Consider the following 25,223-nt stretch of genomic DNA (forward strand, 5'->3'; position numbering starts at 1 on the left):
TCTGATTACACATAGCAACTTCGAGTGAGACCCATGATCTAGTCAAAAGTACAATAATTTGGGGGAATGCCATCATCTATATGGCACAACAAAACATTGTCACCCATTATTCAGCGAAGTGCCCGTGATTTTTAAACCCTAAAGAGGACTACTTAATTGGCGAACAGATTTAGTTTTTTTTTTTTTTTTTAGTTATGGTAGTATTTAAAGTTATCTATCATCTGACATGGAATCCGATGTCTTACATATAATTTTTTGTATTGTACAATATGAATAAGCATGGTACTAGGGTAGAATCAAGAACCGGTCGGGTTTCAGATTTTAGAGTCTACAGGGTAAGTTTCGGATTTCAATAATTGGGAAACCTATACCGACGGGTAGATGGAACTTGAAACTTGAAATTTAGAACAAGTTTCTGAGTTTTTCTTGGTATATGTGCTCGCGTGATCTTATTAGTATTCTGCGGCGTCCCTAAGAATTGTGTAATATGAAACCACTAGTCTAAGTTTTCATTTCCAGCAATATTTATAACTGAGACTTTTACTTTGTTTTATTTTATAATATTCGTATATCTAAATATAAGTTGAGGTAATTGGATTGTAGCAATAAGTGGTGGTTATCAGTATACGTATGGGGACGCTCCAAAAAAAGTGTTTATGTTCCTAAAGTGTTCTGGAACACTATGGAAACAGAAACCCATATGGTAAAAAATGTTCCCAAGGTGTTTCGGGAACACTTTTAAGAAACAGAAATACTTTTAGAGTAGAAACAAGAAACAAAAAAAAAAACTTGTTTCTGTATTCTTGGAATACTTTTTAGAAAAACATTTGGAAGACTAGAAAAAATTGGGAAGAATTTTATTTTTAAATACACTCTCTTCTTTTTTGTTTTTGCACGATGTTGGCACCCGATATTTGATCATTTTATTTTAGAAAATTAATTAAAAATAATAAAATAATTCATAAAATTACAAAATCAACCTTGGAAGCTTTGGCCTAGCCTTTGAACCAATTTTGAATAAAAAAATATTTTTTGTAATTTTTTGACATTTTCTGATTTATTTTAATTATAAAAATAGCCGAAAATCAGGAAAAATAGTATTCATGGTCAGAAAAACGCACAAAAATAGTCCAATTTTTTTTAATTATGTTTTAATTTTGGCATCTTAAAGTTTTAAAATTTTAGTTTGGGAACACCTCTTCATTGAACATAATCCTAAATTGATTAAAAAAATTCCATTTTAAATCATTTTAGCCAAAATTTTGATTTTTAGAGTCATGACATGAGACTTCAATACCCCGCATCTCATTTCAGTCCTCATGTTTGGAAACATTGTACAATTGGGCTAAAAGGACCTAAATGCATAAATATTTTTCATTTTAGTCCCTGGTTTCACTCAAAGTGCAATTAATATTTTTCTGGGAGTCCCCGTTTAAAAGTAATCGTACTTTTAGTTACTTAGGAACATTTACATGTGACTCATAATTGTAATTTTTAACCAAACGCGTTTCTATTCTTTTTTTGTTCCGGGACGCGTATGGTAACGTTTCTCGTTCCGGAACAACTTTTGGAACAAAAACACTTTTTTTCTATTTCTGTTCCCGGCAATGATTTTAAGGAATAGAAACGCGTTTAGTGACTACAAAAAAAAATTCTATTCCTGGAACAAAAAAAGAACGTAAACGCGTTTGCTAACTACAAAAAAATTATGTTCCTAGTTTTTTCATTTAATTAAGCGGACTCTATATATATATTAAAATTAAAATGCCTTTATCTTTTTAACTTACTCAATCAAGTTGAATCTTATTTATTTAATTTCCTAAATCAAATTAGACCATATCGTCAACAAAATTCCTCCACCTGTAGTAACTTCCACACAAAATCGATCACGTTCATCTCAAACTTAGCTCATAGTCAGCACAAACCGAGCATCGACCTCCGTCGGCAATGGCGATGCTCGTGCGAGCCCACCTAGGCAAGCCCCGCCTAGATCTAGGCAAGCTTGCATAAGCTCGCCCACCGAGTCGAGTGCTAGTCGGTTGCTGAGAAGAGGAGGAATAGTTGGAAACTCACCAAAGAAGCATTTCCGTCGGCTGGTCGAGGAACACAGGAGAGGAGGGAGGAGCTACTTGTGCAAGAACAAAAGAGAAGAGAATGTGCTTGAGAACAAAAGTGTTCCCAATTATTTCTAAAAAAATGTTCCAAATGTGTTTCTAAAAAGTGTTTCGAGAGCACAGAAGCAAGTTTTTTTGTTTCTTGTTTCTACTTCAAAAGTGTTTCTGTTTCTCAAAAGTATTTTCAGAATACTTTGGGAACACTTTTTTACCATACACGTTTTCGGAGCATCACCACACGCAGTTTAGGCTTTAGAACTTGTGATATGATAGGTTCCGGGTTACATTATATACAAAAAGGTGGTGATTCACTGCAATCGTTAAGGTGGTGATTCATTACAATTGTTAAGGTGATGATTCACTGCAATCGTTCAATTTAAAATACAAGTAAAACTTGGGTAGACGTTGGAATCGACTCTAGAATTTGTGATAGGATACGTTCCAAGTTATAGTGTATGCAATATAAGTTTCGGATTCCAAAAAATGTGAAATCTGTTCCGATGGGTGGGTTCCAGGTGGACCTAGTACGAAACTTGGAACCACTCCCCTCCTATCGTACAACCCACCTCCATCAATGATTGATGTTGGTAGATACAATTTGAAAACTTGACCAACTATCCAAATCAATTGTAATAGATGTGGCACTACAACTCATGGTGACTTTAACTGTCAAGATATTTATCCCTGCAAGTCAATTTTTGTCCCTAAAAAGTTTTAGATTCAAATAGAATAATTGTCTCGAATACTCCCATTTCTAAGTGTCATTAAAGACAAATAGGAGGAAAATGAAGAACTAAATTATCTGCCTATAATCTTAGTAATTAGTCTTGTCTATTACCGACTTTGATTATAATATTTAGTTACCGTTTAAGTGCCTCAAGGTTTTTTAAAGCACACATGTGTCTTTTCGTAGACATATTTCCCTCTAAAAACATATTGAGAGGTATGTCATTTTCCCTTTAACATATTTTAATAATGTGCTTTACTAATTGCCAAGTATACTCGTACTTCTATTTTCGTTGAATTATGTGGAGGTAAATGAACCACAACAATTTTGAATTTGAGCTGATCAATTAAGTTTTTCATACTTGCATCCACAATTTCATGTTTAACTTTAAGATCAATTCTTATCAACCCAATTTTCGATATTATTTGTCTTTCAAAATTTAGTTTCCTTTTTTTGACTCGTATCATGAGCCACATTTCATGAAAGATGTAAATTAACAACGTGAAAATCTAACGTTAATATTAAGTAGGAAAAAAAAATAAACTTATAAGAAAATAAAATAAATAATTACTTCTATGAATCACAAATGAAAGATATGCTCGAAGAGAATTTACACATGTTTATAACATTCATGGGAAAAGTACACTAGAAGTGCATTAACTTGTGTACGGCATTCACTTGAGTGCCATAACTTTCAAAACGTTAACTTAAGTGCCATAACTTTCAAAAATCGTTCACTTAAGTGTTACGTCGGAGCAAAATCGTTCACTTGAGAGCTATAGTAACTTTTCCGGTGTGTCACGTCAGCTTTCCGACATCTACAGTAACTTTTCCGGCTGCCACGTCAACATGGCACTCAAGTGAACGATTTTTAAAAGTTATGGCATTTAAGTGAACATTTTGAAAGTTATGGCACTCAAGTGAACGCCGTACAAAAGTTATTGCACTTCTAGTGCACTTTTTCCTAGCATTCGTCAACTACTATATTATTTACAAAGTATGAAATCCAATAAAATATGTTTCAAATTTACGCATAGTGATGATTCCAATTGTCTTCGCAAGTACTGTCAATGATTGATGATTCTTCCTTCGCATGTTCCAGAAGTTAAAAAGTCTGTCCGTATGTGTAGCAATTGATCCGCTCTTGCGACAATCCTGAAAATCGGAAGTTGAGGTGCCATAAAGGGCGCACGTAAACAGCGGCAATTGAGTGCTGTGAAAGCCACACGTAGCGTGACGTGTCCTAGTATTCACTCAAATCCTAGGGGAGACTGTTCATTTGTTGGTGTATCAAAGAATTGTTAAAAGACATTTTCAAGTGGAAAATGAGCATTCTCAATAACGGAAATTAAATACAAAAATAACCAACTAAAAAAGCGGGTGAGATCTATTCAATAAAACCTAAATAAATCAACACAATAGGAATGTTGAATTTCCAAAGATACATGACTCAACACAAGCTTAAACAGACGAAATACTGCACTTTTCTATCAGAAACATTAATCACCAGAAGTTCTCCATCGATCTTATTTCTAGAATTTAGACTGAATTTGATTAACAACACTTTTATCAACTTGGAATGCTTTGGCAAGAATGTCTGCGGAAACATCAGGATTAGCCCCAAACACGGCATTGCCGATGGTGATGACCCCAGGGTTTTGGCTTCCAAGAGCTGCAATAGCGAAGGCATTTCCGGTGCCAATATTTCTTTGGAAATGAATGAGTCCTTGAGGGAAGACGAACGCATCACCCTTTTGCAAGACCTTGGAGATGAGGCGGTTGTCGGGGTTGGACGTTATGAACCCTACTTCCAGGGTTCCTTCTTGGACAACCAAAATCTCGCTGGCACGCGGGTGAATGTGGGGTGGGTTGATTCCCCATGGTGCGTAATCGACGCGGGCCAAGGAGATGCCGAGAGTGTTGGGCCCCGGGAGCTGAGCTGCGAACACCGGGGTAACCCTCGAGCCGGCCGCGTTGGATGTGTTCCCTGGAAGATGGAGTCCACTGAAGGAGAAGTCATTTGCCTGAACCATTTTCGGGTCCTTGCAGGCCAGGCCATTCACAAGCACTGCCATTGGAGGAACAAAAGTGGAATGAGAAAACCGGCATATGGTACTCACTAGTAGAAAGTAAGAGTGACAAAAAAAGGCCGGTCTCGGCAACAAAAAAGGCCTTTTAAGTGGTGTTCAAGCAGATGAAATCCTGCTTGTTCCACTCACGCAATGTCATTGGGACTACTATTTTTACATATAGTATGTTCACCGATACCAAAATTCTTGAAACTTGGTGCAAGATCAACCTATTACGGTAATGTTTTCTAAGTAATGGAAGTAATCCCCACTCATGGCTTAATTATAGTTATGAAATGATAAATGCTCCAAACCTAACGAAAAAAAAAAAATGAATATACGAGGCAAGGTCCTAGGAGGATGATCATCCGAGCATGCTTCGAATAGCCATTGAAACTTTTCGATGAGGTTCTTGTGTTACTTTTACCTGAACTGCCGGCTTGAGCGATGCAGAAATCCTGGAGAGGGCTATGATCTGCTGCTACAAAATCGAGAAGCAGAAACGAGAAACCAACCAAGAGCAAACTCTTTGCCATCTCCACACAATATTCAAACTCTCCACCAAAATGAATTGGGTTTAACTTTCGAAAGATCTTTTTTCTTAGGGTAATGAAGATGGTTTGTGTAGGTTGTTGTGGATGGAATGCTCTGAGCAGATAGCGGGTATTTATAAACGTGGGCAAAAGCATGAATGAACGAAGCTTTGGATAAAGCTTGTTGATGAGCAAATATTTTATACAAAGTACTAATAAAATATACTTACCAGCAGGCCGTCATGTTCTATTGAAAGAGTCATATTGCGGGGCCGTCCAGGATGCGTCTTTGTAGTTGTAATTCAGAATCTCTCTGTCGCCAAGAAGAGACGGATAAGGGGAAAAAAGCAAAAGAAGAAGAATCTATGTGCAGCCAAAAGCAAAGGTTAGAGAGCGAAGACAATTAGACGCTTAACAATTGGCATAAGCCTAGTTATCCCTTGAATTGACCAAGCAGACGCTTGCGGCCAAAATGAGTAGAGGGATGATGGGTTTGTTCTTTTTTCACACATTCTAATTGTTGAAACATATTTTTTTACTATCTCTTGGGAGAGAAGTTTCCCGTCGCATACATTGGCTCCATTCGGTTGATCATTTGCAAAGGATTTTCGGGTTTCAAAGTCCGTTGGGCAAATGCAATCATGTTTGGCAACAATTTTTTAGAGTTTTGAGAAGATGCAATTGTATCTCCAAAGCTTTCTAAAGTCCATTGGGGGAATGGAGCCTTGAAGGTCCCTTGGGAAGTTGCATTCTCGGCATGCAACTTTCTATTTTAATGAAAATGTGAAAATTGTCTATTTTACCCTCATTTATCAGCCGAAATTCCAACTTTGCCTTTTGTTAACCAAAACCCTATTTTCTCACTTTTCTCTCTAGTCCTCTTCCCTCTCTCGATGGCCATCCTATTCTTTTCTCTTCTCTCTTCAGTCCTCTCACCTCTCTCAATAAATACAAAAAACCCTCACCGCCCGCTCACCTATCTATTCACTCATACTCGCCTCTCGTCCCTCACGGCTGCTCGACTCTTTGCTATTGGTTTGTCCATTTCATTACTGTATTCAGCATATTCATCATTTATTTCAAGTTCTTGGGATGACGATCTTTGGATAACATTATGCAGCAGCCAAATTATCCACTAATTATGATCCGGAGTCTAATGTTTTCGATTTTCCTTTTTCATTTGTGCTTGTAGGAAGATATCTCGGGCGAGGATGAAAGTCTCTTCCACTATCGAAGTTATTGATTTTCGGATAACATTCTATAGCAGCCAAAGTTAAAGTTATTGTTTTTTTTTCAATTCCTAACAATTAAAATTAAAAGATTTACATTGATCACACCAAAGGACTTTGCAAATATGTGTTCACCAAACAACATTTTTTCCAAAGTTGTATCCCAAGGCACTTTTCAATTACAATTTACCAAACAGTATTTGCATTTCACTAAAGCCCTTTGGTCTAAGGCCTTTGCACTTCCCCAAAGATTTTCTGCAAATGATGAACCAAACGGAGCCATTGTAACTCAAGTCCATATTTCAATGTAAGAACCATATGTACAAATTATTTGTATCATATTGTCGTGACCAAAAATTAGCCTAATGGATTGTTAAGCTATTTATCTAATTAACCTAACTCGGACTCTCCCAAGTTCGTACCAAATCGCAATATAATGTTTAATCTTTAACATGCAAACGGTTTCAATTTGTATTCACCTTAATCAATTTACGGTAGGTTGATTAGACACCTAAATAAAGTATTTACGAACAAGAGATTAATGAGTTTGGGGACTTAGTTCTCTAATATTTCTATTAATGCCCTTTGGTACCTTTCCATTTTACGAAAAAAATTAAAGCAGGCAGATTATATTGATTTTGATCTAAAGTCATAACATGTGAGATGATCATGCGGGTGCGCAAACATTATTGAAACACCCAATAATCAGAGCATTAAATAAATTGCATGGCTAGGCAAAAGAGAAACGTACCCGGACGCCGTAGCCTAACCCCTAATGCTTTAATCCTAACCGCAAGACTTAGTCTAATGTGATTTTTTTTTTATGATTTTCAGTTATTTAAATGGTAATGCAAATGTAGTGAAATGCATATGCAATTACTCTAAATGATATGGCATGTGGGCATTTATCTGAATGACCTAACTATAATGACATGCAACAAATGAATTTAACTAGAATGACATGCGATTCTAATTAAATGACGTGCAAATTGGCTAAATGAGTCTAATCTAAATAGTATGCCAAAATGAAATTACTTTTAACCTAAGTGACATACAACAATAGGTCAAGTGTTCTAAACATGTAAAATAGATCAATCAATCTAGACATGCAAACTATATGAATGAACCTAGACATGATTCTAGATGACATACGAATTGACATTGCATTGATGACATGGCAAATGACGTGGCAAACTATATGACATGACATTTATGCATTCTAAACTATATTATATGCATATAAAATTAAATGACTAACCTATATGCATGACATAAAATTACCTAGGCCAAATAGTATGCATATGAATGAGATATTCTTGGTATTTTTTTTAATGAATTTCGAAATTAATAATTAACGCTATTAAAACTACCCAAAATGTTTAGGAAATAATTTCAATTATGTCCTAAAATTATCTAGGAAATTCTAAATAATTTAAGATAATGTAATCTACTTAAATGAAGATGCAATCAATTAAAATGCACCTGATTTATCGGACAAGATTTCTAAGAAATCATATCTTTCTAAATGCGAGACTATCCTATGAGATAAGATTATCTTATCTTGCTAAATTCAATTGAATTGATAAGATAATATTTTTTGCAACATGTTTTTGGGATTTTCTTAAATGAGGAAACAAATCAAACGAATACGCAATTAAAGATAATTCGTGATTTCAAAAATATTCTCTAATCCAAATTTGGTAACAAATTGAAAAATCATATCTATGTGGTTGTAGCGCGCAATTGAGGCGAGATCTCATGGTTGAAATTGACCATTGAATACACGGGTTGTTGTAGAGAAAATGTCACAATCCCCTAAGTTTGGATCAGTTTTCAAATCTAGGAAATATGCATGAAGATATGATTGAGTTCCAAGTAGGAACTATAATCAAATATTCACATGGATATCAATAAGTTCAAAATAGGTAACATTATCTAGAGAATCAATCGAATAATGGAAATTACCTATTTGAGGATTATGTAAATACTATATTTCCTAATTCAAATGCAATGGACTGGATCGAAATCGAACCCGCTCAACCGGGTGGCAGCTCGTGGGTGATTCATGGGTAGCGGCGAGAGCTCGGTTGGCCCGGACGGTTTTGGCCGCAGCAACTCCAGTGATTAGCCATACACAGCAGGACAATGCCTCTTGAGATAAGGTTGATCAATGGTAGCTCCGGGAGAAAGGGGTCGGCGGCAGCTCGCGGGGTCTCTTGAGTGACGACGATGAGAACGGCTAGCGGGAAGTAACTAGTTGACGGTGCAGTAATAGCTCACGAGGTAGCATGGTAACTCATGGACAACACCGGCGATAGCTTTACTAATTGGTGGTGCAGAATAGCAGCACCGAGAGAGATTGGCGACGCAGCGGGACTCTAAGCCATTCTTGGCTCTCGGCTAGTGCTTAGCTCTAGACAACGTCTCATGACTCACAATAGCTTAGCTTGAAAACATCATGGCTGGGACCGTCGGCGGGCAACAGCAAGGATCGTCGGAGGAAGACTAGTAAGGCATGGGGATGATAGCACCGATGGTGGCTTGCGACAGCAATCTGGGGACGATGGTGTCGGGTCGTCGGGTTGGCAGCAATGGTGGCACTGGCGGGGGGACTATCGCCCGTCAGGGGTCTCTCGACCGAACTCTCTCTCTCTCTCTCTCTCTCTCTCTCTCTCTCTCTCTCTCTCTCTCTCTCTCTCTCTCATTTTCTTTGAATTTTTCTGAATAAGATTGTCCTTTCTTAAACCCTAAGGCATAATGTCGTTTATATAGACGATGTCGTTTTAGGTTAGGTGCTTCGGGTTTTCAATATTTGTAAAATTGACCCGGGATCAAAATGCCACTTCAATTAACTCCCCGAAGGGCTAAATTTTGTTGAATTGAGCCTTTTGCTCATAGGAAAATTCGGCCAAGCCCGATATGTGGGATGGCCGAATTTCTCATGCCCTTTGTGGGCTTGTTTGCTCTTTTACAGGCTTAATTAGGCCTCTTCTTGATTGATTGATTTTAATTAAAACACATTTTTCCTAATATGATTTTAATGGGATGAATTAAGTTTAAAATAGGCCCTAAGGCCTAGTGAATTTCGGCATTCACTCTCCCATGTTTGGTTGAATTCCCTTGATGGGTTTTGGCTCGGTTTATGTCTATTTCACATCTGTTTTCGCTGCCGATAAAATTTAAATGCAAATGCATGCATGTTAAAGTTAGTTTAAATGAAAACTATATGAAAATGATTTAAATAGTTTTGGTAGGGACTAAGGTTAGTCCCTAATTTTTATGATATTAATCCTAAATGGTTAGTTAAAATTTAGGTATCAACACACTAGACCGAAAAGATTTTTAAGTGTTTATGGATATGACACTTTATAGTCATGAAAAAATTCAAAAAATTTGTCTCTCTTGAGGGATTGCAACCAAATTTGAGGAGCTAAAGTCCAAAAGTAATACACGCCATTCAATAATTGATTGAGCTCAATTTTTCTTTTGATAATTAAAGAGCATGAGCACGAGCACAAAGGGTCGACTACTTGGAGGCCATGAAAGACCCTATAGGTCTTATGAATCGATTAATTCTAGTTATTCCGTGATTCCGAATTAAGTGACATCTAGTTCCTCACCTGTAAATTTCCAAACAGCTACATCACTCACTACTCTTGTCGCTTAAACTTTTACCTAAATTGTCCCATATTGATATTGTGTGTTCTAATTTTCCATGCTCTTTTCTTTGTCTGTCCATAACTTATCCATCTTCGCCTACGGTTTTCGATCAAATGTCACCATACACATTAAGAGAAGCTATTTTCTAAGATGTAGCAACATAATTACTATTTTGTGTCTTAGACATTTATGATTAAACATAGTAATTTCGAGTAAGATCCATGATCTAAATAAAAGTATAATAATTTGGAGGAATGTCATCATCTACATTCGCAACAAAACGTTTCCACCCGTTGTTCAATGAAGTACGTGTGGTTTAAACCCTAAAAAAGATTACTCAAATGGCTGGCAAATTTATGGTTGGCTTTTACTTATGATACTCTCTAAAGTTATCTCTCATTTGAAATGGAACTTGAGGTCTTACATACAGTGTTTTATAATGTACAAGAAGAGGCGGCATGATTCTAGGATAGAATCGGGAACCAGTCCAATTCTAGATTTCAGGATATGCGGGGTAGATTTCAAGTTTCAATTATTGAGAAACTTATACTGATGTGTAGGTGTCGCGACCCTCTCGGAACACTCTCGAGGGCTGGTGGATCATCGTCGTCTAGCTGTCTATGAGTGTCAGAGGCGGGCCCTTCCCAAGGCCCATTGCCCAAATCGCAATGGAGGAAAAACAGGATGGACCTTTCGGTATGGTCTAGTGACATGTGCGTACGTATGCATGCCTCGGAGTCGTCTCCGATCATTTCTTGGAGAGTATGATTGAAAAACCCTATTGAATAGTTGCGAGTTTCTATTTGATTCTACGAGAACCAAAGTAGTGGGATTGGGAACTTAGTTACGCCAATTATCGTAATCGATGCCCGTTTGGTACCTAAGTTAAATGAATTTTCCAACCTGGGGATTTCATGCGGATGAGTAGGGGGTATGAATCATAAATCTAGAAGTTCGTGCAGATGGGAGTGACTACCCTAGTAATTACAATAAGTGAAATAAATGTGCAAATCAAGGAATCTATAATGTATGGACAAATCGCATCAAACCAACCATAGCATTCCTAGTAGAGTCCTATTGGCTTAGAGAATAGGTATTCGAAGCACAAGAAGAGTACAAGAGTAATTTGGAAGCGATTAGCCTATGAGAAGTGAAATCATAATTTTGAGAGAAATCGGGGGATAATTTGCTGAAAAGGATAAAATTGTCATTTTTGAAATAATCGAGAGTCCAAAGCATCCAAAAAAGGATTGGCCAGTTAATTGTGGTCATTTCATATTTTTCTATATTTTTTGGAATTTTTGCAGACAATCTACCCTTAAGGGGTAAAATTGTCATTTTTAGAAAGAGGAGGGACACGAAAACCCAAAAATAGGATTAGCCAATTGAACATGGAAATTTCCTATTTTTTGACATTTTTTGAAATGTATAGAAATTTTCAAGGACGATTTACCCTTAAAGGGAGAAATCATCATTTTCAGAAGGGATCGGGACGTAAAATCCCAAAAATAGGGTTGAAGAGTTGAATGTGGTCGTTTCCTAATTTTTGGAATTTTTTGAAATTTTTATTGATTTTTTCCATTTTTTTAAAATTTTTCGCAATTTTTCATTTCTTGGAATTTAATTATCCATTTTTTTTTAAAAAAAGTTTAAAATAGCTCCTGCAAACGTGGCACCACATCAACGCCATGTTGAGGTTGACGGGTTAACGGGTGTTGACTGGTAAGACCTCTTAAATTTGAAGAAAATCGACGGACGGCCGAGGGCTCTCTAGCAACGATCAATAGTGAGATCTTGCCCGATTTTGGATATCTAGGTATTGTTGGAATCGTCTTGACGTCAGCTATCACATATAAAAAAATGAGCACGATCCAACGGTGAAAATCAATATGAAAATAGCAACAAAAGATTCGGTCGCGATGCTGATCGGGTACACATTTTTCATGGATTCGATCGATCCAAAGCTACGACTAGCATCATTGGAGTTCATAGGTACTTACCTTATGATCCGATCGTTTTGAATAACATCGGTAATGAGCTTGACAGCTTAGGTGTATTCGACGACATGTGGAGGTCGACTATGGAGTTTCATGCAAAGTTGATGCAAAATGAAGATAAAATGAAGCTTAGGAAGGGTTTTAGACTCAATCAAGCCAAATAGAATTGAGAAATAACACAAAACTAAGGTTTAGCCATGGAAACTTGAGCTTGAAGGCGTGAATGATGTTTACCTTGATCGGCTATAAAATAAAGATCCGAAGAGTTCTTGTTGCTCGTCTAAACCTTACAATACTTTGATAAGTCACTTGGAAGCTCGAATGTAAGTAGGAGACCACCAGCAAAGCTCAAAAAATGTTTCTCCAGTTTCGACTTCAATGGCTACCTCTTGGAACTCACAGAGCATATTTTCTCCTTCAAAGAACTCTCTCCCTTTTATAATCAAATTTTCATCTTCTCTTCATCATCTTCCATTCTCTATCTTCTCTTCATCATCTTCCCTTCCGCATCTTCTCTCCATCATCTTCCCTTTTCCATCTTATCTTCTTTTGGTTATTTACAAAATAGACGCTCAAGCTTTAAGTATTTGTAGTTCGATTCCTGAAACTCTAAGTATTTGCAATCAAGTTCCTAAATTTCTAAGTATTTGCAATCCAATCCCCGAAGAAATATTTCTTTCAAGTCCAAACCTTCTTAGTGCATTTTTCACCTCATATCTAGTCCAAACGCTTGTCAAATTAAGCTCAAATGTTCTGCCGGTTCAATTGTATGCCAATGCAATGTACCTAAAAATAATATGCAAGATGATTTTTGTTTAGAACTAAAATTAGTTCTAATTTTTATGTAAAAATAACTGAAAAAGATTAGTCAAAATTTATGTATCAACAGTAGGTTCTCGGTTATAGGTAGGTGTGACCTGGAACTTGGAATCTAGAACAAGTATTCGTGTTTCTCTTGGTATATGTCTTCACGTGATATTACGGTATTCCATGGCGTCTGATGATGAGGGTATAATATGCGAATCATTAGTTTGAGCTTCCATTTCCAACGATTTTTTTTATTGAGTCTTTTACTTTGTTCTTGTTTCATATTTTGTGTGTGTCTAAATTTAAGTTGTGTTTAGTGGATTGTGGCAGCAAGTAGTGGTAATTAAAGATAAGGGATCACTGCAATCATTCAATTAAAAATACACGTAGGACCCGAGTAGACCTTGGAACCTACCCTGCATAATGGTAGATTCCAAATTCCAAAAAATGAGAAACCTAATCCGACAGGTAGGTCCCATATTTCAAGTAGAATTTGTACGGAATCTGAAATCACTCACTCTTACTATACAACCCACCTTCATCAATGATTAACTATCCAAATCAATGTTAAAAAATGTGGCTCTACAACTCAATTTCTGACTATTTTTTGTCTCTCAATATTTAATTTCCTTTTTTTCACTAATATTGGGCCACATTTCATGAAAGATGCAAACTAACAACGTAAAAATCATACGTGAATATTAAGTAGGGGAAAAAAAATAAACTTATCAGAAACATAAAATAAATGATTACTTCTTTAAATTACAAACGAAAGATATGCTTGAAGAGCATCTAGTTACATGTTATAACAGTCATCAATCGTTAATATATTTTACAAAGTATGAAATCCAATAAAATATGTTTCAAATATACGCATAGTGACAATTCCAATTGTCTTAGCGTGTATTGTCAATGATAAATGATTCTTCTTCTGCATGTGCCAAAAGTTAGAAAGTCTCTCTGCATGAATACCAAATGATATGTTGTCGCAACCTTCCAGAAAATCGGAAGTGCAGGTGCCATAAAGGGGGTACGTAAACAGTGGCAATTGAGTGCTATGAAAGCCACGCATAGCGCCAGTGCTAGGATATACTCAAATCCTGGAGGAAACTGTTCATTTGTTGGTCTAGCAAAGTGATGTTAAAGATGTTTTCAAGTGGAAAATGAGCATTTTCAATAACGGAAAGTAAATACAGAATAACCAACTAAAAAAGTGGTTCGCATCTATTAAATAAAACCTAAATAAATCAACACGATAGGAACGTTGAATTTCCAAAGATACATGATTCAACACAAGCTTAAACAGACGAAATAATAGACTTTTCAATTAGAAACATTAATCACCAGAACTTCTCCATCGATCTCTTTTCTAGAATTTAGACTGAATTTGATTGACAACGCTTTTATCAACTTGGAATGCTTTGGCAAGAATGTCTGCGGAAACATCAGGATTAGACCCAAACACGGCATTACCGATGGTGATGACCCCAGGGTTTTGGCTTCCAAGTGCTGCGAAAGCGAAAGCATTTCCGGTGCCGATATTTCTTTGAAAATGAATGAGTCCTTGAGGGAAGACGAACGCATCACCCTTTTGCAAGACCTTGGAGATGAGGCGGTTGTCGGGGTTGGACGTTATGAACCCTACTTCCAGGGTTCCTTCTTGGACAACCAAAATCTCGCTGGCACGTGGGTGAGTATGGGGTGGGTTGATTCCCCATGGTGCGTAATCGAGGCGCGCCAAGGAGATGCCGAGAGTGTTGAGACCCGGGAGCTGAGCTGCGAACACCGGGGTAACCCTCGAGCCAACCGCATTGGATGTGTTGCCAGGAAGATGGAGTCCACTGAAGGAGAAGTCATTTGCCTGAACCATTTTCGGGTCCTTGCAGGCCAGTCCATTCACAAGCACTGCCACGTGAGAAACAAAATTGGAATGAGAAAACACTTACTAGTAGAGAGTAAGAGTGACAAAAAAGGTCTTCTAAGTGGTCTTCAGGCCGATGAAATACTGCTTGTTCCAATCGCGCAATGTCATTGAGATCACTACTTCTTCTATATACACCATTTTCACCGATACCAAAATACTTGGAAACTTGTTGCAAGATCAAGCTATCACGGTATGCGATCGATCCTATATGTTCTGAAAATAATCCTGACTCTTAGGTTAACTATAGTTATCAGATGATAAATGCTCCAAACTAACGGAAAAAAAAAAAAAAAAGAAACATGCGAGGCAAGGTCCTAGGTGGATGGTCGTCCAAACATGCTGTTTCCACATGAGTGGTGCTATATAGTTATCGAGCCTGCGTGTACTTTACGCCTGAGCCACAATATGAACAAATGTGCCCGTTCCTTTACAACCTCTTAAATGCTTTGAGAGGCGAGAAAGGCGGAATAGGTTTTCAGACAACCTCTGAAACTCTTCGAGTTAGTGTACCGTGAGGTTCTTGTGTTCTTTTACCTGAACTGCCGGCTTGAGCGACGCAGAAATCCTGGAGAGGGCTATGATCAGCTGCTGCAAAAGCAAGAAGTAGACACAAGAAACCAACCAAGAGCAAACTCTTTGCCATCTCTACACGATATTCAAAATCTCCACCAAAATGAAGATGGTTTGTGTACGTTGTTGCGGATGAAATGTTTGAGCAGATCGCAGGTATTTATAAACCTGGGCAACAGCATGAGTGAACCAAGTCTTGGGTAAAGCTTGTTGATGAGCAGAATATTTAATACAAGTGCTAAGAAAATGTTCTTACCAGCAGGCGGACACGTTTTATTGAAAGAGTCGTATTGAGTGGCCGTCCAGGAGGGTTCGTTGGAGTTGTGATTCAGAATCATTCTGCTTCCAAAAAGAGACGGATTTAAAAGGCGAAAAAAAGCAGAAGAAGAACGGTCTATGTGCCGCCAAAAGCAAAAGTTAGAGAGCGAAGACAACTGGATGGACGGCTGAGAATTGGTATAACCCTAGTTGTCCCTTCAATTGACCACGTACAAGCTTGCTGCCAAAATGGGGAGAGGGATGATGGTTTATTTTCTTTCCACGCATTTTAAATGTTGAAAGCAGACTAGGTGCATCTAGACAGAAAGACCCTATGAAGCTTTAATGTTCCCTAGAATAGGCTTTGAAAGGAATGATTAGCCACATTGGGACTAAGACACAGCCCAGACTCCTACGGGAGGCAACAATAGGGTTACTCATATGATAATTGTCTGGGAAGCCATACTAAAGAAGGTTTATGATTCCTCGAGAGGCAAATCTTCCGTCGTATACATTGTAACTCAAGTCCATTTTTTAATGGAACCACCATACATACAATATGTCGTATCACATGATTGAAAGATTTGTAAGTGTTTATGGATATGACACTTAATATGGGAGTTATGGAAAAATTTAACTTTTATTACCATGGTCATATGAGAAATTGTTTCCTCTCGAGGGGTCGTAGCAAAAATTGAGAAACCAAAGTGAAAAAGTAATACATGCAGTTCAATTATCGGTTAAGCTCTTTTTTCTTTCAATAACTTAAGAGCATGAGCACAAAGGATTGACTACTTGGAGGCCAAGAAAGATCCTGCAGGTCTCATGAACCGTTGAATTCTACTTACTCCGTGATTTTGAATTAAGTGACCTCCAGTTCCTAAGCTGGAAATCCTATGATGTCCCAATCCTACGTCACCCGTGATAGTTGTTGCTTGACCTTTTACCTAAATTGTCCCATACTGATATAGTGTCTTCTAATTCCCCATGCCTTTTCTTTGTCTATCCATAGATTATCCATATTCACCCTTCAGTTTTCGATCAAAAGTCTCCATACTCAGTAGGAGAAGCTGTTTTCTAGCATATACATAATTACTATTTTTTGCCTTAGACATTTACGATTAGACATAACAATTTCGAGTAAGATCCATGATCTAATAAAAATACACTGATTTGGAGTAATGTCGTCATCTTTTTTCCACTCCACGAGAAAAAGAAAGAATCCGCCCGATTCGGATTTTTTGAGGAACCTTTCTATGTACAACAAATTATTATCCCCCGTTGTTGCGCAAAGAACATGTGATTTAAACCCTAGAAAGGACTTCTCAATTGGCGAACAGATTTAAAGGAGAGATGCTTAGGTAAAAAGTACATGTGACCGTCATCTTGCTAACAAGATTTGAACCTAAAACCAGAAAGAAAAGGAAAAACTCTATTGTCTTCTAAGCCAACATCTTGCTAGCAATTCTATAGCGAGTAGCGACTGCCCAATGCATAGCCAAAGTGCTTTATATGTGTCAATCGCATCAATCATCAGCCGTTACCTCTCATTTTCTTCATTAATTCCTTACTCGGCAAATCGATTTTGACCTTCCAAAGTTGTTCTATATATTGTGTATCTGAGCTCGTAGAAAACATTAAATATCGTGCGGTGAACTTGTTTTGAACATATTAGCAGGGAGGGACCTTGGGTGCAATTCTTTTCTTTTCCTTTTTTTTTTCTTTTGGTGGGGGAGGGTCATCAAGTGCGCCTTTCGTTTAATGTAAAAAATAAATGGGAAGAAAGATCATGCTGCCATGTGTATTTCATGCGTATATAACATACAAGTACTTACACATCCAAATTGGGTTACGATATATCGATTCAGGCTGCATTCTCATGTTCATGACCCTACTGATCTCAGGATTGCTACTAAATTTCGGCTTTGTCACACTACCATTTAAGAATTATGACGGACAGCAGATTAGCAATTTAAAAAAAAAATGCTAAACAGTAAAGTCACTGACAAAGGGAGTAATATTGTCTTAACTCCTTTGGTTATTTGGAAAAATTCTATCAATTCTGCATTGAAGTCCATATCGTATTTGACCGTAAAGATTCAAGCGTGTCGCCCTTTTTCACTCATTTCATGAGCCACAAAAATCCACTTCCCTTACCTACCCCTTCAAGAAAAATCTCATCTCACACCAACATAATCAGACAAAACATTCTTGAAATAGAAAAAGTAACAAATATGTCCATATGACATGTTGTCATTTTTTGCCAATCAATTGCAAGGACATGGACCCAACACAACAGATACGAACAGAAAAGGCTGAATTTCCAAAGCTACATGACCAAACACAAACTCAAACAAACGGACTCTTTTTTATCTCGTACAAGAAGTGATTGTCCATACTCTCCATTGATCTCATGTCTAGAATTTCGACTGAATTTGGGCAACAGCACTTTCATCAATTTGGAATGCTTTTGCAAGAATGCCAGTGGAGACATCAGGAGTCGATCCAAACACAGCATTAGCGATAGTAATGACACCAGGGTTTTGGCTACCGAGAGCTGCAATGGCGACGGCATTTCCGGTGCCGATATTTCTCTGGAAATGAATGAGGCCTTGAGGGAAGACGAAAACATCACCCTTTTGCAAGACCTTGGAGATGAGGCGGTTGTCGGGGTTGGAAGTGATGAACCCTGCTTCCAGGGTTCCTTCTTGGACCATTAAAATCTCCGAGGCACGCGGGTGAATGTGGGGCGGGTTGACTCCCCATGGTGCATAGTCAACGCGGGCCATGGCGATGCCGAGAGTGTTGAGGCCTGGGAGCTGAGCCACAGTCACTGGGGTAACCTTCGATCCGACCGGGTTCGATGTGCTGCCTTGAAGATGGAGCCCGCTGAAAGAGAAGTCGTTTGCCTGAACCATTTTTGGATCCTTGCAAGCCAAGCCATTCACTAGCACTGCCATGTGAGGAACAAAATTTGAATGGTAATTATTAGTAAACCATCTGAAGTGGGAAAAAAGTCTGCCTAAGCAGCGCAGCAAAAGACTTAGGTTCGAAAAAGAAAAAAATCGAGGAAAAAGGGCTTCTTTACAAATGTTCAGGATGATGAAAACCCACTCAATTGCAATCTCCTTAAAAATATATCTTAGTGACTTAATGTTTACAATGATTTTGGAAAGGTTTTTGCAGGACGTCCTATCGTGGTATTGATATAGATTCTGACTAATGAAAAGAACTCGTACTTAAACATGTTAGTTCCGCATACTGTACACGGTCGAACCTATACAACAAGCCTAATCTACATTACGTACACATCCGTGTTTGTTCATTAGCCACTAAGTTCACCCACTGGGTTAAAATTATTTCCCTTTCACTCTCTCAAATGTTTTCAGCTCTTCCAGAACAGAACAAACATAAGAATTCTGGACAAACCCGAAAGTTCATGAGGTGGTGGTGGTGCAACGTAAGGTAATTTTTTAATTTTTTTTACCTGGACTGCCCGATTGAGCAACACAGAAATCCTGGAGAGGGCTATGATCAGCTGCTGCTGCAAAAGCAATGAACAGACCCAAGAAACAAATCGAGAGAACACTTTTCACCATCTCTACACCCAAAATCTCCGCGAAAATGAAGCGCTTTAACTTCAATGAAGATGGACGACTTTGTATGGTGGTGGATGGAATGCTGTGAGGAGGTAGCTACTATATATACACGCTCGTGCATGGGCATAAGCAACGAAGATTCAGTAAAGTTGATGAGTACAGACATATTATAACTCAATATGAGTTGGCGGACTCGTGCTGCCAAGGAGTCATCTTGACCGGCCGTCCATGAGAGGTCTTCGGAGTTGTCTGCTCGTCGTCAAACGCACAATAAAACATCTTATATCTCCTTAATGGTAGTTCCTTCGAACGAGTCCTCGCTTGTTGCCAAGATGAACAGGAATGGGTCTTACCCGATTTTAGGTTTTCCATTCGGCGTTGTCCCATTAGGCATTAGAAAGATAGAATAACCAATGCTAGAGTAATAATAAGGTTGATTTAATAAATAAATTCAGTAAGTGATGTGGCAGAATTTGGATTACAGTCTGGCACGTCACTTTATAAACTGATTAAGTTAACGGGCCTTAATGTATAGAGGGGATGATTACCCAATTAATCCTAAACCTATCGTTCGCACTATGCTTGATCTAGCACCTTCCCCGGAATATGAGGTCCGAGAGAGAAGTTTGCTACGAAAGTGAAATTTTTTTGACAATTCGAAAATGCGATTGCAATTCTAATTGAATACGATGGAATCTCCGTTAATCATACTTTTTTTTTTCAAAGAAAGCGGAACTGATTAGATGCTTAAGTGAAGGTACTAGTCGTTTGTGAAAACCTAAGAACTACAGTCCCGGTTCGGTTACGTGTGGAGAACGATTAGGACCCTTTCCGCATCATGTTTGTTCAATGAAGTCGTTGAATGCAATTACAAAAATAAAAATAAAAATCCGGAAATTGTCAATGCAATTTGATTTTTTCGAGTACACAATCAGGAAAAATTCTCGCACCACTTCACATCTCGGCGTGATTCGATGAGATGTGTGTATTTTGAAATTATGCATTAAGAACATGGCAAGTGTGCAAAATTCCTAATTTGGATTCCTTTGCATGTGCAATTGACTAGATGATGTGTTATTTAATCTCCCCATGATTTCAGTTTTGAAGACGATATTTTCCGTATAAATATGACATGCGAGGGCCCCCGTTCATGATCCAGGCCATTAGCTCTCTAGTGTTAAGTCTGGCATATATTTCTACCTAGGTCGGTTACATGCAATGGGCTTTTTGTTGTAAAAAGTATCTGAGAAGATGGAAAATCAGAACAAAATAGCTTAGGCGTGCAAGCAATGTGATTAAAGATAATTTCGCCACTCAAAAAACGAAACTTTTTGCGACAGGTTCTAGCAGCTATTTTCTCAGGGTACAATAGATCTTTCTCTTTACGCCGCACAGAGTAATAGAGAGAACATCAAGATCAAAATTATAAGTAAACCCTAGCAAATAAATGGAAAGAAAAGAGAGAACTTTTCATATTATTGGTACGATTTGATTGTGAATTGGAGATTCTCTTTATAGGAAAAATAAGGAAAGGATTAATAAGAAACAAATAAAACAGGACATTCTAAAATTGTTACAAATTGAGTGTGATCAAAATTTCCATTAGAGCTGTTACTAAATACATGCTTTGAATCGTTGAAATATCTATCAATTACCCACATATTTCAATAGGGTCTGAAGAGAAAGTAAAAATAAAAGATGGGTTAAACTCAATTAAATGTAATGCATCGGAACCGGTGCATTTTGGGCTATGAACTAGACGTAGAAAGGATAAGTTATAACTCATGAAATCATTGGTGAAGTTTGAACCTTTTACGAACAAAAAATTTCTTTGGGAACTCCAATTCTCACAATCACATTACATCCCCACAAACTTTGTTGGTCAACGTGTTTTTTATGCTAATAGGCTATGCACATAGTTTGTTCATAAATGCTTTGGAGATTTTGCCAAAATTCTCATAGGAGCGGCTTCACTCCACACTTATATAGGTATTCCATCAAGTGTGTTCTGCAGTTTAATACACCCCCAATAATGATAATAGTATTCATCAAGAGCTTGGCTCAATTTTCTTTTTTATTCTAGTCTTGCATTATTCTCACCTTAAGAGTGACAATTTTTTTTTTTTTAATAATGAACACTAAATCACCAAGTGAACTGTTATTACCCTTTTGAACCTACTTCATGGGATCGCCAATCACATGGGTTGCGTTACTATCATTGTTCATTTTACTCAATTGGCCTTAAGTGACATTCCCTTCGACGTATAGTTAGAGGATTGGTCAAATTCACTTCTTACTTCATATAAATAATGGATATTGTTCATCTTTAAGCAAATGTTTTATCACATCACGTCTCAACTGGATGCGTCTCTTTCTACCATCGAGAATTTATTCTTTGCAATGGCTATTGTTACTCAGCAATGACAATGTTTATACACTTAAAGGTTTGGTTTCATTCCCTAGGACTTGAGCACTTCTCGAATCACCAAGATTAAAAAATTTTCCCTCTTCCCCTAACTGTAGCAGGATAAGGTATTTTGTTTGCACATATATGCTTGGTACCACTTGAGTCTACCATCCATTTTTTTGTATTGAACACAATATTAGCTTAGGAAATGACCGTAGTAATTACGCCATTAGAATCATCAGCTTCAACCAAGCTGACTTTAGATTTACCATGATTGTTATTTCCCTCACGATTTTTGTTTGGCTGATTTCTAAGTTAAAATACTTCCATCAAAGATGAACACATATGGTCAGTAGATTTGTCTCGTTTGAATATGAGATCCACTTAGCATCATTGTATGGTCCTAATACAGCGGGTAGTCTACTAATTTTTCGTCTCCCCGACAGAAAGATCCAGTTTTGAAGACAATTTCTGTATAAACATGACATGCGAGAGCCACCGTTCATGATCTAGGCCTTTAGCTCTCTAGTGCTAGGTCTGACATGACTAAATCCATATCAATCTATGGATGGGCTACATGCAATGGATTTATAGTTGTGACAAGTACCGGAAAAAATGGAAAGCAAGAACAAAATATCTGAGTTCAGGCATTGTACATAAGGATAATTGCGTCCCTTGGTGTACAAAACTCGGTGCGACATGCTCTAACGGTTGTCCTTCCAGGATGCAACACATGTTCCTCTTGGGTCCGCATAAAATGATAGAGGGAACTACAACAACAAAGTCATACGTGAAACCCCGCATTAACCGTAAAGAAAAGATAGAATTTTCTTATTATTGGTATGTTTTGATAGTGATTTGGAGAATTTTTTTTTTTTTGTGGGCAAATGAAGGAGAACATTAGTAAGAAACAAATCAAATCAGACGTTATAAAACCGTTACAAATTGACTTCGGTGAAAATTTCCATCAGTGCTGTTACAAAACAAATGCTTTGAATATTTCAAAACAAGTGAAATATCCAACATTTTTTGCTAGTACTAAAGCAAGTAGAATAACAACCTAGAAAATATAAAAAAAAATTAAAAATTCAGGTTGTTTCATCAGATTAACGGCTACAGAAGTATGTTTTGTATTTTTCCTACATTTATTTCAGCACTATAACTGCCTATGTATTTAAGAAAAACCTTTTCTTTTACCCGCATAATAACAACTAACATTTATTCGATTTTCTTTGCCAATTTTAGTACTCGAAAGGCTAATTTTATGTAGGAGATGGGTTCACAATCTTACCTCGATGTCGCACCGCCTTCAAGATAAGACCAAGATATCATTACCAAGCAGCTTAGCGAATTCAACTCTGTGTGTGTGTGTGTGTGTGTGTGTGAGAGAGAGAGAGAGAGAGAGAGAGAGAGAGAGAGAGAGAGATTTGGTGCCATTAAGATGAATGAAAATGTGAAACAAAGGTCCTGCATTCATATAATTCGAGTGACATGGAGAGAGAGACAACAGATTATACCTGCTGATCCGTTGACAATTAGACACACTTGAATCCTCGAGAGGAAATGCTTTGCGTAGTAATGATAAAGGTTAATGCACTTGCAGATACTCATCAGCTCTGGAGAGTTGACACTATTAGGATTCGGTACACAATCACAACGAAAGATGAAAAAAAAAAAAGCGCGAAAAAGAAATCTCGAGACAAGATTTATCCTAATTCACCCTTAAAGTTGAGCAACATTCAGCATAGATTTTATTGTAATTAGCACATCGCACATTTCTTTTACAAGTCTCGATTATAAAACAAAGAGATTATATATATCGGCAGCGGACCCAAGCCCAAACTACCAAGATAATACGGGTTCAAATTATAGGAAGCTCTTGGAGTGAGACTCGATGCTTTTTTGTCAATGAAGAGTATGAACCACACCTCCAATAGACACTTGAGAGTTCACTTGTTTTGTGTTTTGTTACCAGCACGATGGACCAAAACTGAATGGGACACAAACTTTACTCCATGGAGAAAGCCTTCAATATCCCCCATCGGCCGCCAATATTCCGACACGTCTGATGGAACATTGGAAGCCTCCGAGGGATATCGAGGACTTCACCAATTCACTCAAGGGTCCCATTCTTCTTCAGGAACATGGCGTAAGCATTCAAGTTCCGGCAAAGGCGTCCCGATATCTTTCAACCCATCTGTCTGAATCTCGGAAGCCTTCGAGGGACATTGAAGACTTCGCCAACTCACTTCACAGATATAAAACCCTAGATGTTCGGTGGTTTATATAGAGATCGTCCCCCTTGGGCTGATTGGAAAATCTGATCGAATCTCAACTTCGGATGGCCATATCGTTTTTATTCTGATTCTCGGTTCTATTCAGTGTTTCACACACTTTTAACATGAGGAAATTGCGCGACTCCGCCTGGAAGCGATACCAGAACATTTGCTTGACTTATGAGCTTGACATTCTCTCCGAGAATAAAGAGGGGCAATGGGACTCAATTCTCCACTGAAGAGCCAGGGGAAAATGTTGACGTGATTCCACCTTTTCCCGAGTACGGTAATGAATAATCTCATGGAAGTCCACTCCACCTCCTATAAAATGTTTCCATTCCCTAGCCTGTGGCCCTGTGGGGAATCCATAGCATGATAAAAGCCTTTTGCAAAAGTTGTTCATCCCTCATGTTTGGTGCGGAATAAAGGGGCTTAATCCATATGTGGCATGGTTCCACACTAGGCTATTTGATGAAATGCGAAGATTGGGTATTCGGTAGGGAATGCAGGAACCAGATGCCCCCTACGAAAGCATACACGTCAAGGTCGCACGATTAGTGCAATGACTATAGGGAGAAACTTGATTAAAAGGAAAATGATGAGAGTCTTAAAAATTGCTGAACAAGGGCTCGGAATCGTTGAACCATGTCCAACCATGGCTGTACACTGGCCAGATCGCGCAGGGACGACCCTCGCTCAACCCTTGATGCCCACCGGCGAAAAGAAAAGAAAAATACATAAAAGGAAAAAAAGAAAAAGAAAAAGAAAACTAAAAATTTTAAAAAATTATCCACTTCAGCACTAGCCTAGCCACATAGGTTTGTCGATGCGGACTGGATTGCAATGTCGGTGTTCTCCGATCAAAATTGATAGAAAACACTACATTAACAAATTGTCTAAAGGTTTAAGATTAAATTGACACAAGTACGATAAATTTTTTACTTTTCTCTTAGTTTTGCCCGGATCAGCATATGACAATAATTTAAAATGATTTGATATCTCTATATATCAAAGTAGATATAGGTCAAAATACAATTGTGGATTGACAATCTT

The 25,223-nt window shown here is 37.8% G+C and overlaps 3 protein-coding genes across 3 annotated transcripts; all 3 read right to left on the reverse strand.

Annotated features, from left to right (window-relative positions):
* Window positions 1–4,373: 4,373 nt before the first annotated feature.
* Window positions 4,374–5,446, reverse strand: LOC115727122 (putative germin-like protein 2-1). Its single transcript, XM_030657281.1, has 2 exons — window positions 5,338–5,446; window positions 4,374–4,909 (listed from the first exon to the last, which is right to left on the reverse strand). Exons 1-2 carry the CDS (start codon window positions 5,444–5,446, stop codon window positions 4,374–4,376), a joined length of 645 nt encoding a protein of 214 aa, XP_030513141.1.
* A 9,008-nt stretch (window positions 5,447–14,454) lies between these two features.
* On the reverse strand, window positions 14,455–15,703 carry LOC115727119 (putative germin-like protein 2-1). Its single transcript, XM_030657279.2, has 2 exons — window positions 15,595–15,703; window positions 14,455–15,041 (listed from the first exon to the last, which is right to left on the reverse strand). Exons 1-2 carry the CDS (start codon window positions 15,701–15,703, stop codon window positions 14,506–14,508), a joined length of 645 nt encoding a protein of 214 aa, XP_030513139.1. The 3' UTR covers window positions 14,455–14,505.
* A 2,602-nt stretch (window positions 15,704–18,305) lies between these two features.
* Window positions 18,306–19,487, reverse strand: LOC115727121 (putative germin-like protein 2-1). Its single transcript, XM_030657280.1, has 2 exons — window positions 19,376–19,487; window positions 18,306–18,841 (listed from the first exon to the last, which is right to left on the reverse strand). The coding sequence occupies exons 1-2, from the start codon at window positions 19,485–19,487 to the stop codon at window positions 18,306–18,308; spliced, it is 648 nt and encodes a 215-aa protein (XP_030513140.1).
* Between the last annotated feature and the right edge of the window lie 5,736 nt (window positions 19,488–25,223).

Source organism: Rhodamnia argentea, chromosome 3 (assembly GCF_020921035.1).
Source record: "Rhodamnia argentea isolate NSW1041297 chromosome 3, ASM2092103v1, whole genome shotgun sequence".
In the NCBI taxonomy this organism is placed as follows: domain Eukaryota; kingdom Viridiplantae; phylum Streptophyta; class Magnoliopsida; order Myrtales; family Myrtaceae; genus Rhodamnia; species Rhodamnia argentea.